Source organism: Lampris incognitus, chromosome 3 (genome assembly GCF_029633865.1).
Source record: "Lampris incognitus isolate fLamInc1 chromosome 3, fLamInc1.hap2, whole genome shotgun sequence".
NCBI classification, from domain to species: domain Eukaryota; kingdom Metazoa; phylum Chordata; class Actinopteri; order Lampriformes; family Lampridae; genus Lampris; species Lampris incognitus.
In genome coordinates, this window is record NC_079213.1 from 80,036,909 (window position 1) to 80,054,294 (window position 17,386).

At 45.5% G+C, this 17,386-nt stretch overlaps 1 protein-coding gene across 1 annotated transcript; it reads right to left on the bottom strand.

Annotated features, from left to right (window-relative positions):
- Nucleotides 1-3,317: 3,317 nt before the first annotated feature.
- usp46 (ubiquitin specific peptidase 46) lies at nucleotides 3,318-16,739 on the bottom strand. The gene is made up of 9 exons (XM_056277075.1): nucleotides 16,420-16,739; nucleotides 9,619-9,699; nucleotides 8,804-9,017; nucleotides 6,791-7,029; nucleotides 4,983-5,059; nucleotides 4,787-4,870; nucleotides 3,882-4,079; nucleotides 3,566-3,644; nucleotides 3,318-3,445 (listed from the first exon to the last, which is right to left on the bottom strand). Exons 1-9 carry the CDS (start codon nucleotides 16,453-16,455, stop codon nucleotides 3,344-3,346), a joined length of 1,110 nt encoding a protein of 369 aa, XP_056133050.1. The 5' UTR covers nucleotides 16,456-16,739; the 3' UTR covers nucleotides 3,318-3,343.
- Nucleotides 16,740-17,386: the final 647 nt, after the last annotated feature.

Below are 17,386 nucleotides of genomic sequence, written 5' to 3' on the forward strand. Positions count from 1 at the left end.
TTTTTTGCTTTTGACAGTGGTATGTAGTTGTCTGGATCCTTTATTTTTCCTCACAAGGACAGTTAATGACATGCTCTGTAGGATAGCATACTGCATTTAATGTGGATGCACCAAAAAAGTGATGTGAAAAAGGAGGCAAGTGTCTTAGAAAGTGATACTCATAGCTCAGTGACTGAGTCGACTAAGATCGTGTAGAAACCTGTAAGCACCAAAATTGTGTGCGGGTTCACGGTCTCGACACTTTTCTGCATTTCATGCGAGCTAAGACATGGTGAAAGAACAGAAGCAAGGACAAGACAGAAACAAGTGAGACACAGGAAAACTCATTCAGATGTCAATGACTTTAAAATCAAAAGTTAGAAGAATTCAGGAAAGGTAGTTTGATAAAGTAATTTTATTGAGCAAATGAAAATCCCCAAATCACAATTCTCCACTGTGGTTCTTCATGTTAAAGCATTTAAGCTCATCACTAATAAAGTGCACTTTCAGTTTCCACAACGCAGTGAAATGGAGAGCTCTTCGTATCACCCTTTCTCTCCATACGATCCATTAGTACACACCTTATAGTTGTTTTTTTTTGCCATAAAAAAACACTGCACCTGAGGTCTTCTAGGTAGAATACTATCACAGTAAGATGTTTAAGACCATGTCAGAAGTGCAATGACTGAGTAGTTTAGTGAGGGCATGTGCATAATAAGAGTTAATGGAAGATCAGCACACACAGTCTCAGTTCACACCCACTTCAAAAATGCCCCGTACTATTCTGGCTAATTTCTCAACCATGGCTCAGTGCAACCTGACATGAAAAAGCATCCTGAAATGACAGATTGTGACTTCTGGACAATTCTATGATTGATTGTGTTATTAACGGATTGTAAAAACAGCACAGTATTTCTGTAGAGGGTTTTGTTTGTTCCTTTCCTCTTTGCATTTTAAGCTCTTAGCTTTAAAAAAATATTTTTCCTATTTTCAAGAGTCTTTTCTACATAATAAATATGTACATAAGTATCTTTACAAAGAAGACAGGGTTTTGTCAGAGACTGTTCCAGTTTTTGCAAGGTCATTAGTGACTCCAGTTTGGCACATATTCCTCTTGACCCGACCCAGTCACACAGGGTAGACAAGAGAGAAAGCAGAAACAAATTCATCAAACTACCGGAGTTTAGAAGTCACACCTTTTTCAAACAAATTTGGTCTCGGGTACACACAGACACTAACCTAACAAAGCCACTATCACCACACCTTATTTATAATGATGAGATGAATATGAAATGGTAGTTTTTCCCAGCTGAGGAGCAAACCCAAAGGTTGTTCGCACGACATCAGCAGTTTGATTCTGCTCTACTCTAAAGCACGGGTCAATGGACCCCGGGAATCGGACCACAGCATCTAGTCGACAGTACACAACACCACCACAGGATACTGTGATGCTTAACAACATGGAAACTGGACTTAAAACTATGGGATTTGTCATTTCAACATGCTACATTTGGGATAGTTTACCAAGTTAGGTATCTAATGGGAGCCAATCAACCTAGGGCAACACAATTTACACACTTGCAGCCATTTCATCTGTAGTTCAACATCTGAATGAAAAATATCAATTAATATACAAGATCACTGCTGTAAATGTAAGGAGTAAAAGAAGAGCAATCGGGAATTAAAAACAACTTCTCAACAGCTAATGCTGTGAACGTTACCGGTTCTCTATATTGCACATGGTGAAGGGGGTGCATGTCCACTGATCTCTCATGAGAAAATAAACACACGGCACTGGGAAGAGACCAGCTGGTGAGAGCACACATGTAAAACATATAAGATTGAAACACACACACACACACACACACACACACACACACACACACACACACACATATATATACACACTAGTGTCACTGGGAAATTAGACATTGGATAATCTCCCCTCCTATTGCACGGTCATCACTGTTTCAAATCGATCAAAAGCCTTGGCAATTATGGGTTTCACTTTCCTTCCACCATCAAAAATTGTTCCATCTATTGTTTTACAAAACACGCATGTAGGGCTTGTGTGTCCACACACACACGCACACACACAAACTTTTATTTCAGGCCTGTTCAACCCTAAACATACCTGTTCAATCAAATTGTGCACTACCTACGCTTCATCTTTCAGTGCTTACACACAGGACAGTAATGTCAACATGAAAAGCACTTCTCACTCCCCAAAGCCTCAACCTACACAAACACCTTCTTTAAACCAGCAGTCAACATTACAAATACAAAATAAATAGGATCAATAAATAGGAATTTCATGGCATTACAAAAAAAGGTGTATGAGGAACTCAACTGGTCTGACCGATGATGCAGATCACAACTGATAGGGAAAGACCAGCTTCTAACAAACACAGCAGATGTGTCTAGTGTTAAAAAGAGTACGTGGGTAGAACGGATAACAATGTAAAGATCATAATGAGTCTTAAGAGGACTGACTCACATCTGCTTTGAGCAAGACTTGTCAAAGGAGGCAGACACCAGCCACCCACAGAGGAATAACTCACTGGGACTTGCATAATCTCTGCACCGTCATTGAGCTGGGTTTGCCCCTGGTCAACTTTAGATTTCACTTAACAGAAATTTAAATTTCACAACTGAATTACTACTAAGAACCTTGAAACCCTTTCTATGCCTTTTATACAGGGCTGTGTCGCCATATTTACTCACCTCTAGCTCATGCATCCATCAGTTACAGACATGAAAATATCGATGGGCTGGACAAAGCAACGTCAAGGGATAGCCCTACTAATAGGATTTATGAGTTTGTGACACAGTGTGGAAACAAAACTTACATACATATAAATGATACAGTCCCATATCTGGGGAAAAGTCTTTTTGCATACCAGTTCCATCAACCCCAGTGGGTTTCTGGTAACCCAGGAGCAGTGGCTCTATACCAACCACAGGGCTTCAGAGCCTTTGACCTATGCTGGCATTGCTAAATAGCCTATGCCATGGGTGCTTGTCATGGATGTAGACTCTTCTTTATTTTTTTCTTGTGGTTGTTGCGTGAGCATTTGTTGCTTTTTGTTGTAAAGTGCCGTCCAGATGCAGGTGACTTGAAGGACAAAAAGCAAATTACAGTCTTCCCAGCATGCCAAGTGCAGTGGAAAAGAAAGGGGTGATGGGGAGATGATGTGCAGGAAATCCGCCAGGGACTGACCATGGAATAGAGGATAGCGTTGGCACACATCTTGACGAGGTCCCCGGCTGGCGAAGGAGCAGTAGTTGGGTTAAATTAGGTTAAAAAAAAAGAAGAAAGTCTCATTTTGTTCTTTCCTCTCCTGCATTACTGATCCAGGTCTAGTCACTCCCTGGACTGGTAGAAGAGGATGTATCCAGACTCAGAGTTCTTAGAGATGTCTGATGTAAGCCCATAGAACTCCTCAATGGCCTGGGCATCAATTTTCTACACAAAGAAGAAACAGTGGGACACAACTTGTGGATCAGACAAACAATATCACACATACAAACAGGTGATTCAAAGGACAACAACCCGATGAGTACATACTGTGATTGAGTGACGCACCTCTACAATGTCATCATCAAAGAGCAGCCAGAAGCCATGACTCTTCACTATGGTGATGTAATGGCCTCTGTTCGGGCCACTGAGGAAACAGAGAAAAGGAAGTGAATTTCTAGAACTGTATATTACCACATCATCCATTACATATCCTTCACAATACTATTTTTGAATTATAGCACCTGTGTGTGCAGTATACAGCAACAGTCACAATTCTGTTTTATTGAGCTCAAAATTATAGTTCATTACAGCAGTGATTTTGTTGCTTTTTTTTTTTGATGCAACTTTATTAACTCTTAAACAAAGCCAAAAGCTTGTGTACCTGCCACAGTGGACAACAACAGCAACTAAATCATACATGCGATCCAGATTGACGGCGTCGCCGGATGTGTTGAAGAGGCGGAGCTCCAAGGGGAAGACCACGCGATAGGACAACTTGGTATACCGGTGTAACTGCTCCATGTACTTAAACCTCTTCAGATGCAGGGCGAGGATCATGGGCAGCTTCTTTACACGCATCCTACAGGAACAAACCGGCCGAAGAGGTTGTGTTATCAAGTTTTTTTTTTTCTACACAGTGACACATCACACTGATTTCAAAGAATTGCATAATTAGGTTGCACCCCCCCTTTCACCCCAATTGTACTTGGCCAATTACCCCACTCTTCCGAGCCGTCCCAGTCGCTGTTCCACCCCCTCTGCTGATCCAGGAAGGGCTGCTGACTACCACATGCCTCCTCTGATACATGTGGAGTCGCCAGCCGCTTCTTTTCACCTGACAGTGAGGAGTTTCACCAGGGGGATGTAGCGCATGGGAGGATAACGCTATTCCCCCCAGTTCCCCCTCCCCTCTGAACAGGCGTCCCGACTGACCGACCAGAGGAGGCGCTAGTGCAGCAACCACGACACATACCCACATCCGGCTTCCCACCCACAGACATGGGCAATTGTGTCTATAGGGACGCCCGACCAAGCCGGAGGGAACACGGGGATTCGAACTGGCGATCCCCGTGTTGGTAGGCAACGGAATAGACCGATACGCTACCCAGACGCCCATTAGGTTGCATTCTTAATCACAGATAAATCTGAAACAAGACAAGCATCAACTTACAAACCAACGTCCCATTTTTGTTTTAAACATTTTGTTTGAGTTATGTAGATACATAAAATAAGTCTTCGAAAACTGCGTGATGAATTTTTTTAAGTGGCTCAAGTGCTTAAACTCACCGTTTCTGTGCCTCTTGCTTGCTACAGCATGTCTCACAGTAGTATTTGTATTCGCTGCACAAAGTCTCAGTGTTACTGAAATCCCTAGAGAAAACAGCAAGCCAATCAGTCTTGGTTAGCTTGTTTTACTCAGACAGGAACAGAACTTGTAGTCAGACTAGCAGGGGTAGCTGGTAGTATAATGGATCAGTGGTACCTGAGACAGTGTGTTATTGATGTATTCTGCTCCACATCCACGGAAAGATCTAGAAAATCCTCATCCTTGCTGCTCACCTGTCAAAAGAGGAACAAACGATATCAAGGTAAGTGAACTGTGGGGTGGCATGGCTCAGGAGGTAGAGCAGGTCGTCTAGTAATCGGACGGTTCCTGGTTCAATCACCAGTTCCTCCAGAGGGTGTTGAAGTGTCATTGAGAAAGACACCGAACCCCTAACTGCACCAGATGAACAGGTTCATGCCTTGCATGGCAACTTTTGCCATCAGTGTATGAATGTGTGTGTGAATAAGCGCTTTGAGTGGTCGGTAAACTAGAAAAGTGCTATATAAATGCAGTCCATTTAATTGTGATTGTCTTTGGCTGGGTTGGTGAGGAGTTACCTGCTGAGGCAGTGTCCAATGTAACATATCCCCACTGGCCCACTGGGCAGTAGATCAGAATTTTACCGGCCCCTTGTATATTTTCACTAGCCCGACAGCAAAAAAACAAACAAACAAATATAATCTTTTTTTACATAATTTTGGTGTTTTATTCATTGTATATTACACATCTGATTTTCCTCATATAATGTCAAGTAAAATAAAACTGATTCTTATATATAACTGATTAATTTTTATAGCATTTTAACATTATGACATTTTTTTGTGTGCCTTCGACATGCCACATCAGTGATATATTGGAATCCCGTGTCTACTCCGTTCCTCTAAAGAAGACACAGGATGGCCCTGGGTCTTTTCATAAGTGGTGAAGGGCTGTTCACTCTTTACAGTGAGGTAGGCTGTGTTAATAAGCTTCTACACCCTCTGGTGACCGTCGCCCGTCTTGCCCAGATGTTAAGCAGGGCTGATGACGGGTTGTCTGTCATCTGCTTGGCTAGCACACACTTGCAACTTTTGTCGTGCGTGTCGAGAGCATGTTTTCGATAATAATCAGTCCCTTTAAAAAACGAACCCCTTTGATCGACCTTTGAAGGAAATCACCATCAAACTGTACAAAACATACCAGTCACTGTTTTCCACCCAGGAGTATTGTTGCTTTCACAAAAGTAGAAAGCCCCTCTTTCTTTTCGCAGCCTTGTAGGTTTATTTCGGATGTTTTTTTTTTTTTTAGTATTGGTATGAGTATAATTGATGCTATGGTGGGAAAGATTTAAAGGGACCTACCCATGACTGACTGCACTGCATAAACGTTTTCTGGCACTGGGCAACACGCACGCACGCACGCACGCACGCACGCACGCACGCGCACACACACACACACACACACACACACACACACACACACACAGTTTAAAAAACATGTGGAGTCTAATGTGTGGGTGAAGCTGTGCGACTTTTGTACCATGCTGTGTGGCTTTTGTCTTTGTGCAGCACAGTGGCTTAGCGTGATGCAGGGATTGTTCAGGGCTACCCTTTGCTATGCTCTCCCTTTTCTTGCCCTCACCAATGTGAGGACAAAGCCTCTACAAAGGTAAAGTGGGTGGCCATACAGCCCACAAGGGCAGCTCACAGCATCTCCTCTCCGCAGAGAGTTAATCCCTTTTTCAGACTTGTCCGGGAAGCATCTCTCATTGAGGGCCACACAAGGACCAGCTGAGGCTTTGGAAAGGTACTGGGAGAGAGGAGGGACTGGCAGGGCCCTTTCTGAATTGGACTACTGATGAATCATGAAACTACTAGATGCTGAAAAGCAGAAGCTTTCTTTTTCACTTTAGCTGGTAAAATTTAAAATGAAATAATCAGATAAGAGAGAAGTACACGAATCATATCTACTCTCCTGCCACTTACCGTCTCACAGTTGAGGCAGCGCGTCTCATTGGTCAGCGTGCCTTGGAAAATGTCATGCACCCAGGTGGGCTCTGTCTTGTTCTCGGTCTCAGTCTCTGTGGTGACGGCGGTGCCGTTGTTCTTGAGGCGTCCGTTCTGCTTTTCCTGCTTCTTCTCCTCCTGTAGGATGTCAGCCACTGTGTTCAGCAGGTAGTTGAGGAATTCATGGGCATCCTGCTGCATGTAGTTATCAAACAGGTCTGGAGGGTGGTACAGAGGTCATAACAGCTCTTGAGTAAAGGGAGAAAACACTGGAAATGTGGTGGTCAAACAGAATTCCTTCAAAATCAGCGTCCTCCATTGACAACAGTAAATACAAACTCCTATTCCAAAAGCTCCGCAAAAGTGAAAAGTTGAGAGGGGAGAGTGACAAAATGGGGGAACAATGCAAGAGGGGAGCCATTTGACTAGGGCCAAGTCCAAACAGCGATTGCATTGTTCATTCAAATAAAGAGCTTCCTCATATTGGACAACAGAGAACAATCTGCCTCTATCCCAGTTCCATGCTCTGAATGACCTTACCACCAACACACACCTGCCCTTCACCTCTTATATTCTTCACCTGCTGACACTGTTACAACCACATAACAGAAAACCACAGACTTTCACTCTCTGATGGGCAATAAATGGTCTTTAACCAGGCAAGCATAGCTCATTTGTCTGGCACACACTTAGTATGGTAAAAAAAAAAGACAATTTTATTTAGTACTGAAAATTTTGATGCAAGTTGTTATCGGTCCTCATCTTAACCTCGCTGCCAGTCTGCGGTGCTGACCCAGCAGGAGCACATTAACACCAGAACGACCGGGATTTCACTCCTACCTAAAACGACCACTGGCGGTCAAAATGACCGCCGGTTTTTAAACTACATTCTGTCAAGACAAATACCCAATTGAGATATTAATGCATTGCACATGTTAGTATGTCTGTTAGCAAACGACTGACAGCAAAATTAACATTTTAACAACAATACCATTTTTAAACAATTTAAACTTCAGAGAGACAAGGTCGAACTTCAATAGCAAAACTGAAAAAGTGAAAATATTACCTTAAAAACAAAATGGAAAATACATATTGCTAATCTAACAAACGTAACAAGGCCTATAAAATGTGAAATGTAAAAAAAGAACTGAAAATAACCATTGAAACAGTCCCCGACAACGACCGGAACTTAGAAATTACTAGAACGATCATGGGCCGTCAAAATGACCTCCCATGGTTTTTAAACTCTATATTCTGTCAAGATAAATACCCAATTGAGATATTAATGCATTGCACATGTTATGTCTGTTAAGAAACGACTGACACCAAAATTAACATTTTAACAACTTTAATACGATTTTTCAAACAATTTAAAATGGCCGCTGTCCAACATCTGTAAATACTGCAACGCCTCGGTGGTAGTCATGGTGCATCTGAAACGGCGTCTGTAACCAGACATGTTGGCAATAATCAAAAATCAAGTTTAGACTATTACTCTGCATTGGAGAACGCTAGTGTGTTTCTAGGACAGAGCAGTGAACTTTGCGAAGGAAATGATGCGACCAACACACGTCATAAATAGTGACATGATGCGCACGATGACGCGCAAATTATGAGCCGTCTTCTTGACCGCTCATGGTCGTTTTTATTTTATTTTTATTTTATTACTTTATTGATTCCCGTTGGGAAATTCTTCCTCTGTATTTAACCCATCCTAGCTTTGTAGCTAGGAGCAGTGGGCAGCCGCCATGCAGTGCCCGGGGATAAAGCTTTAGGTAGATCTTATCCTAACTTTTTTGTGCAATTGATCTAAAACTAATTTTAATGCAAATATGTGCAATTTTAGAAGCACTCTCAGGGAGCGGCAGGTCTGTATCTTATTTTTTTTAACTAAGTTTTTAAACTTTGAAAATCCAAAACTGTCAAAATGACGGCCTTGGTCGTTCTAGTGTTAAAGGCTTTCAGCAGGGATTGTGCATTGGGGTGCCTCACCATTCTCTTTGCGTAGACGGGAGATGAACTTCTTGGGCGGGATGACGCCCACTTTCTTTTTCTGCGTAGCAATGCTGTGGAAGAGGTCAGCCAGGCACGTGAGTAGGTTCTCCTTCTTCTTCTGCTGGGCCTTGTAAGCCAGAACATTCTCCCGGAAAGGCCGACAGAAGTAGAGGGCTTGCAGCACCGAGTTACAGTAACACGTGTTTCCAAACTAAGGCGGAACAGGAAGGAACAGGAATACAAAAACAAAAAGGACGACAGGGGTGGGGGGTGGTTAATCTTCCCAGCTGGAAACTAGAAAAAGATTCTATCATCATGCAACAGAGAGGTAAGGTGTTCTGCTATGAAAAGACTTTCAATAAGATGAAACACCAAGGAACTTCACAACTAAATGGGAAGATAAAGTGGGCTGAGTGCAAAACTGCTTCTGCCAGGTTGATGGATGATCCTAACAATATTTCCTTAACATTCTTCATCGGATGACTTAGCTGGCTACAACAAAGGATTACACAGATTGTCACGTGCACAACACACGTTTTCATTCGTTTGGCAGAGACAAATGGTTCGAACAACACAATGTTGGAGCCGTGGATATGGGTAAATGCCTCATTCAAGTGACACAACAGGCAGATTTGCTGTCAGTACCACAAACAGAACAACACAACCTGTTATCTCCAATAACACCAGCTGTCCGGCAGAGGACATGACTACTAGGTCCCTGCCAGCCTGATTCTAGCAGTTTGTTTTGAAAAAAGACACCACTGTTTATGACCGTGAACTGTTTATGTATGAGAAAATTTAGTAACACTCACGTTGACCAATCCAAAGTAGTGTTCATTGATTGGGAACTGCTCTGGACCAATGTCTTTCTCCAGAGCAGAGGCATTGGTGCCCTGAGAGGACAAGAGACAAAACATGAACTTTTGTGCTTTGTAAAAAAAAAAGAAAAAAAAAAGATATATATCATGAACATCATAACACCAGTTATTTATATTTCATCATTGTCGTATATGAACTATCCCCATACACCATCATTTATCTATACTCACTTATGGAAAACAAATTCAAATGCTGAGATGCAGGGATAATCTGCTTTGTCTCTTCTGTTTAAATAGCCAAATACCATTGGAAATTTTAGTCAACACTCACCAGCAAGGCTCCCATGTTTCAAAGCCACATCTAAGAAGTGAACTTTTTCCACAGGCCTTTATCATGCAGTACAATTGATAATAGTTGGCCTAGTTCAGCATATCTCTGAAAATGCATTCCTATTCATCAGGTTTCACAAAGCTCAGTTTCCCATTGAAAGCTGCAGCTCATTTTTCATAGGACAGCTCAAAACCTTTGATTACATTGCAGAACGCTCCCTGTCAACTCTGAAGCAAGAGATGGCTTGAGTGGCCTATTACATGGTTAAAATTCAGGAGTATTTCACATACAGTGATTGCTGAGATGCACCGCTTATCTCCTAACAGAGATAAGTGGTGATTATATTAGAGGGATTGCTCAAGTTGGACGGTTTGGGGACAAAGCAAGAGAGGCAAGGTTGAGATGGCTTGGACATGTATGGAGGAGAGATGCTGGGTATATTGGGAGAAGGATGCTGAATATGGAGCTGCCAGGGAAGAGGAAAAGTGGAAGGCCAAAGAGGAGGTTTATGGATGTGGTGAGGGAAGACATGCAGGTGGCTGGTGTGACAGAAGAAGCGCAGAAGACAGGAAGAAATGGAAACGGATTATCCGCTGTGGCAACCCCTAATGGGAGCAGCCGAAAGTAGTAGAGAGATTCTGATATTTTGGCTTGTGGTTTCTTTGGCAGGAATGTAAATTGGCTGTCATGAGGAATTCAGAGTGGGGCCTTTCTGTTACTCTCTCCCTAATCCTCTTAGATGACTAATTATATATATATATATATATATATTCGCATATTGTAGCGAACTATATGGGCACAATTCAGCATAATTGGTTGATGTTCTGTGTTAGGTAGATACAGGCCCTTTAAGAAAGGGTTTCCGGGTTGACAGGGCGGAGCAAGAATTAGGATGGTTGGAGCAGCGCCATGTTGCTTGCATTGTGATTTTGTACGGAAGAATAAAAGACACGCGTTCGTGCAGTCAATGAGAGAATTTGTCCATCTCTACTTTCCTGCAATTTCCACATTGGTGACCCACGATGTTTGTCTGCTGGACGTTTCCAGAGACAACTCTTTATGGACATGACGACTAATGTGGTTTCTCTCAAGCTGCCGGAGTTCTGGGAGTCATCAGCCTTGGCCTGGTTTGCCCAGACAGAAGTGCAGTTCGCATTGTGGGAAATCACTGCGGACGCCACAAAATAATAATAATACATTTTATTTGTGGGCACCTTTCAGAGCACTTAAGGACACCTTACAGAACACAGTTAAAAAAACAAAAACAAGCAGCACTGTATCAGATAGCATACGATCAAAACAAAGCAGGGTAGACAATAAAAAGTTAATACAACAGATAAGTATAAAATCATCATCAGCACAAAACTCAATGACGCGTGGATCAGATTGAATATGCCAGTTTGAAAAGGCGTGGTGTGTAGTGTCGGCTCTCAGCAGTTCAACAGCAACCAGAGTGGTGAGGTGAGCCGCCTCAAAAAATCCTCCTTAGCAGGATAAATATGAGACACTCAAGGCTCACCTGTTGAAAACGTGTGAACTTCCTGATGCTGAGCGGGCCAGCCGGCTCTTCTCTCTACAAGGTCTCAGTGACGGTAAGTCGTCTGAACTTATGGACAAGATGCTGGATCTCCTGGGTGAGCACAAGCCCGACTTCCTCTTCATTCAACTGTTTCTGCGACAGCTGCCTTCTCAGGTACGGGCAGCTTTAGCCAACACTGCCATCACTGACTGTCGTGCTCTGGTCGAGGAGGCCGATAAATGTTTCCTGGCTGGTCAACAGCACTGCGTGGCTGCGTTTTTTCCTGCCCAAACATTTTCACCACTGCCTGGAGACACAACAGTCGCCGCTGCAGCAGCAGCTCCTCAACGGCGGCAGGACCACGGCCTGCGTTTTTACCACGCAAAGTTTGGGGTCAAGGCCAAGCAGTGCCGATCTCCATGCAGTTTCAGCGCGGCGGGAAACGCCGGGGCTGGCGCTCAGTAGTAGCCATGTGCGTCGGCCCGAACTGGCAGGCTGCTCTTCATCCAAGATACCATTTCTGGACAGCGGTTCCTGTGCGACACGGGCACGCAGAGGAGCGTCCTGCCCACATCGAGAGTAGACATCCTGTCTTGCGGATATGGCCCCCCCATGGAAGCTGCTAACGGCAGCCCCATCCAAACTTATGGCACTAGGTACTTGGAGTTGTGTTTCAGGGGACAGTGGTTCGGTTGGGACTTTGACATGGCAAAAGTGGCCGCCCCTCTCCTCGGCGCAGATTTCCTATGCGCCTATGGGCTGCTGGTGGATGTCAAAAACCGCTGCTTGATCGACGCTGTCACTTTTTGCTCATATGTGTGTACTCTCAGCAGACCGGACTCCATCACTGTCTAGCAAGCTCTCCGTCGCGGATGATTTCCTCCAACTTCTCGCAGAGTTCCCGGTCCTCACGCAGCCCACCTTCTCGTCTTCCACCGCCAAGCATGAAGTGGAGCACCACATCGCCACCACTGGCCCACCAGTCTATGTTCGGGCTCGGAGCCTCGACCCGGCCAAGATCACTGCTGCCAGGGAGGAGTTCGAGAATATTGAGCGTTTTGGCATCATTCGCCACTCCAAAGGCATGTGGGCTTCACCCCTCCACATCGTCCCAAAGCCTGGCGGCGGGTGGCACCTGTGCTCCGATTACCACCAACTCAATACTACAACAACACCAGACTGTTACCCAGTCCCACACATCCAGGATTTTTCCACCCACCTGGCTGAAAAAGCCATCTTTTCCAAAGTGGACCTCGTCCGTGGATACCATCAGGTGCCCATCCACCCGCTGGATGTCCCTAAAATGGCGGTGATCAACCCATTTGGACTGTTCCCGAGTTCCTGCGCATGCTGTTTGGCCTCAAGAACGCCGCGCAGACATTCCAGTGCCTCATGGATTCGGTGCTACAAGACCTGCCTTTTGTTTTCGTCTATCTGGACGACATTCTCGTCGCCAGCACCTCCAAAGCAGAACACCTGTCCTACCTCCGGACTCTTTTCGAGTGGCTCAGCCAGCCCGGGCTGATCGTCAATCCAGCCAAGGGTGAGTTTGGGCTGACAACCATCGACTTCCTCAGACACCGAGTCAGCAAAGATGGGGCGGTACCCCTCCCGTCAAAGGTGGACATCATCGTGAACTTACCGAGACCGCTCACAGTAAAGTCCCTACAGGGGTTCCTCAGCATGGTGAACTTTTACCACTACTTTATCCCCCGAGCTGCTCAACTCATGTGACCCCTGTATGAGGCCCTGAAAGCCAAGGCCACCAAACACACTGTGGACTGGTCCGTGGAGAGGGACAAGGCGTTTGTGGCCACTCAGACTGCTCTGGCTAACACAACAATGCTGGCGCACCCATCACCCAAGGCTCCGATCGTCATTACGAGACGCTTCACCCACTGGACGAGCAGTGGGTGACCGGCGCTTGGCGGCCGCTCGCTTTCTTCAGCTGACAGTTACGCTCCAGTGAATGTTAAGTATAGCACCTTCGATCAGGAGCTCCTCACTCTCTACCTCGCCGTTCGACACTTCCGTTCCCTGCTGGAGGCCCGCCAGTTCACGGCGTTTGTGGACCACAAACCACTGATGTTCACCATGGCCAAGGTGGCCGAGCCGTGGTCTACCTGCCAGCAACGACAGCTCTCCTACATCTCGGAGTTCTGGAGTTCACCACAGACGTAAAGCATGTTGCTGGCAAAACCAACCTTGTTGCGGACTGCCTCTCCTGGGCCATTGCGGGGGCCATCCACTTGAGTCTTGACTATGCCTGCATGGCAGCTGACCAGGCCGCCGACCCAGATGTGCAGGCTTTCAGGACGGCTGTCACAGGGCTGCAGTTAGAGGAGGTGGCTTTCGACGATGTTGGCACCACGCTCATGTTCGATGTCTCCACAGGCCGGCCCCGGACCATCATTCCCACTGGCTGGAGGCGGCATGTTTTCGATGCTGTCCATAGTCTCTCCCACCCTGGCAAAAAGCTTTCTCAAAGACTAGTGGCAGCCAAGTTCGCCTGGCATGGCCCAAAAAAGACGTGAGACTGGGCTGACACCTGCGTGGAGTGTCAGCGCTCTAAAGTGCACCGCCACACCAGAGCCCCTGTGGCACAGTTCCTGGTGCCCGAAAAGAGGTTCAACCACGTAAACGTGGACCTAGTGGGCCCCCTGCTCCCCTCCCACGGCTTACTTACCTCCTCACCATGGTGGACAGGACCACTCGATGGCCAGAAGCCATCCCACTGCCATCGACGACGTCCACCAACGTAGCCTGGGCGTTCACTGGGACCTGGGTCGGCACCCCATCTGACCTCTCCTCGGACCGGGGCTCACAGTTTGCGTCTGAGCTCTGGAACGCAGTCACAGAGAGCATAGGGGTGAAGCTCCACCGCACAACCGCATACCGCCAACGGGTTGTGCAAGTGGTTTCATCGCTCCATGACAGCTGCTCTTCTGGCCAGCCTCAAGGATAACAGCTGGGTCGACAGGCTCCCGTGGGTCATGCTGGGCCTCAGGACTGCCCCTAAGGAGGGCCTCCAGTTCTCGTCCGCTGAACTGGTTTACGGAGAGCCGCTGCAGGTCCCAGGGGATTTCGTCCCCAACACAGCTCCCTGGTCTGCAGCCCATCAACGGACCACGCTCCTGGATAACGCCAGAGCTTTCCACTGGTCCCACTTCGCAACACAGCCTCCCACAGTCTCACATCCCCGCAAGTCTGCAGTCGGCAGAATGTTTTCATCCGCCACAACGCCTACCATGGACCCCTGCAGCCTCCCTACGATGGGCCGTTCCATGTCCTGGAGACCGGAAACAACCACTCTGATGTGGAAGTCGGCAACAAGCCAGAGCGCATTTCAGTAGATCACCTCAAACCGGCTCACCTGGACTTGGATTGACTTGGTGGACTTGCCCAGCCCCCACTGCAGGGGCACCCTCCTACCCTGCCCCCACTCCCCAACAAGGGCCCTAAGGTTCCTCCACCACCCGCCCTACCCCCACACTGCTGCAGGGTCCTTAAGGCTCCTGCTGTAGGCACCCCGGCCTCCGAAGCTGTTCGGTGAAGCCGTTGCGGCCGGGCCATCCGCCCCGCTCCCCTCCACGTTGACTTTTTTTACTATGGTGAATTCTGGTGGGGATGTATGTAGCGGACTATATGGGCACAATTCACCATAATTGGTTGACGTTCTGTGTTAGGTAGACACGGGCCCTTTAAGAGAGGGTTTCCGGGTTGACAGGGCGGAGCGCTGATTAGGGTTGTTTGAGGAGCGCCATGTTGCTTTGCTCGCATTGTGATTTTGTACGGAAGAATAAATGACACATGCGTTCATGTAGTCAATGAGATATATTATATGTCTCTAATTTCCTGCAACTTCCACTCTATATATATATATATATACATACATACATACATACACAGATACATACATACATACATACATACATACATACATACATACACACACACACACACACACACACACACATATATATACATTATCCCCCGTATGATCTACTCTATCCTATATGAAAATCGAATGACAAAAATATCAATGCCAACATAGCACCACCTGGGATATAGACAAGTTCAAATCATTAATCCATCTATTAATAAATGATGACTTAATCATCATCATCATCATCAACACATGGCCTTCAATAAAGTTGTTGCTGTGACAAAGTAGCAACCCCTCCTTATATCAAGGTTTAAAAATCCCCCATGGTGTGAGGTTTTCTAAACTTGGGCTCCTTATCAAAGTGCATGTCTTCATTAATGGATTTTGTTATGGCCATTACATTTAAATTAATAACTTTTTATCCAAGGACACATGGTAATACACCAAAGCCACAGCTGCTGCTCAGACCAGGGTAACAAGAGAATGGTTTTAGTGTAACATTTAGCTATGAACACATCCTGTCAGAGAAAATTATTGCCTAGAGCACTTCGCAGATAACCGTTATTGTACATTTACATTATTATACATTGAAAACACTGATTATGATAGTTCTTACTGAATGCAATCAAAGGTGTTATTACCCATTTTGGGATTTCATTTGAGCTCACTAGATCAAGGAATCAAAACAAACTGTCAAACGCAATGCTACCCCCCCCCCACCACTAACAAAAACAGCAATACAAACTGCACTTTTCGCCGACAACAGTAACGTCACCAGTGAGCAGCAATGTAGGCAAGGGCAACAACGAACATCACTTTTTTTCAGATGCCGACCTTGTTCTTATTGGCATGTATGACCATCAAGTCCCGAAAGACAGATAACTGTCCATACTAATGACCCTGCCCGTTTTTCTTGCATCCTCTCTTTAACATTAACCTAATGGACAGGGCGGAAAAGAGGCGATCCAGACATGTACATCATTACAAGGTGCATGACAGTGGATGTAGGCAATCGATAGTTAAAAAAAAAAACAGGCTAGCAAACAAGAAGGTACTTACCATATTACAAATGGAGGCGATATTTCTGACAGTCATTTAGTTTATAATGTCCCCCTCGCCGTCATCTTTATAAATTAAACATGATTTCAGAGCAAAGCAATGCTGAGAGATGAAGTTAATTCGCAGTCGCGGCTAGAGGGCCAGACTGCAACCCCAAACGTACAAACATGCAACGTCTCGACAAGAGACCAAGCACCATGCAGTGAGCACGGAATGGAAAATTTTAAAAAAACATTCAAAACCCAATTGACCTCATTCTTTCCGACACAAAAATCATTTTTTCGTTTGAAAATAAAATATGCATGGGCAGATGGCGGACATCCGAAGTTGCAGCAGGTTGTTAGCAACAGCTCACACTACAAGCTTGCTACGTATTGAAACATAAAGTCCCGCCTACAGTGAACGAAGAGCGGAGCTGACAGGTCGGTGGCTCATCCCTCTTGATTGGCAGAATCAACATACCAATCATAGACCCAAACGTTAACGCTTAGTTGTGGTGTAACCAATTATGAGTCTTTATTTGGCGCAATGGTTTTAGGGAGTTAGAGTATCATTTTAAAAGGCATGAGGGTCTGGCGGTCGGCACTGTCGCCTCACTGCAAAAATGATTGTGGGTTCATTTCCAGTTCATCTGTGTGGAATTTGCGTACGATTCCTCCAGGTATCCCCAGTTTCCTCCCTCCAGTCCAAAGGCATGCATGTTAGGGGGAGAATGCTTGGATAGATTCTTTAGATTCACATACTGTTCCCGTACAGTGGAAAAAGGCAATCATGATACCTTCCCGTAAAAAAAAAAAAACCCTGTCCGCAAGAGAATAATGATTTCAGACCTGATGCCCTAACCTCTTTTGTGATGAAGTGTATCGAAAAGATCATGGTGAACAACATGCAGCATCACGTAGGCTCAAAGTTAGACCCCTACCAGTTTGCATAGAGGCACCAGAGAGGTACAGATGATGCAATCAAC

Bases quoted from the DNA above. Each gene is read 5' to 3' on its own strand.
- usp46 (XM_056277075.1), bottom strand. From the start codon at position 16,455: ATGACTGTCAGAAATATCGCCTCCATTTGTAATATG. The intron at 4,871-4,982 runs GTACCACTGATC...TGTTTTCTCTAG, and splicing joins TCAATAACACACTGTCTCAG to GGATTTCAGTAACACTGAGA. The intron at 4,080-4,786 runs GTGAGTTTAAGC...TTGTTCCTGTAG, and splicing joins AAGCAAGAGGCACAGAAACG to GATGCGTGTAAAGAAGCTGC.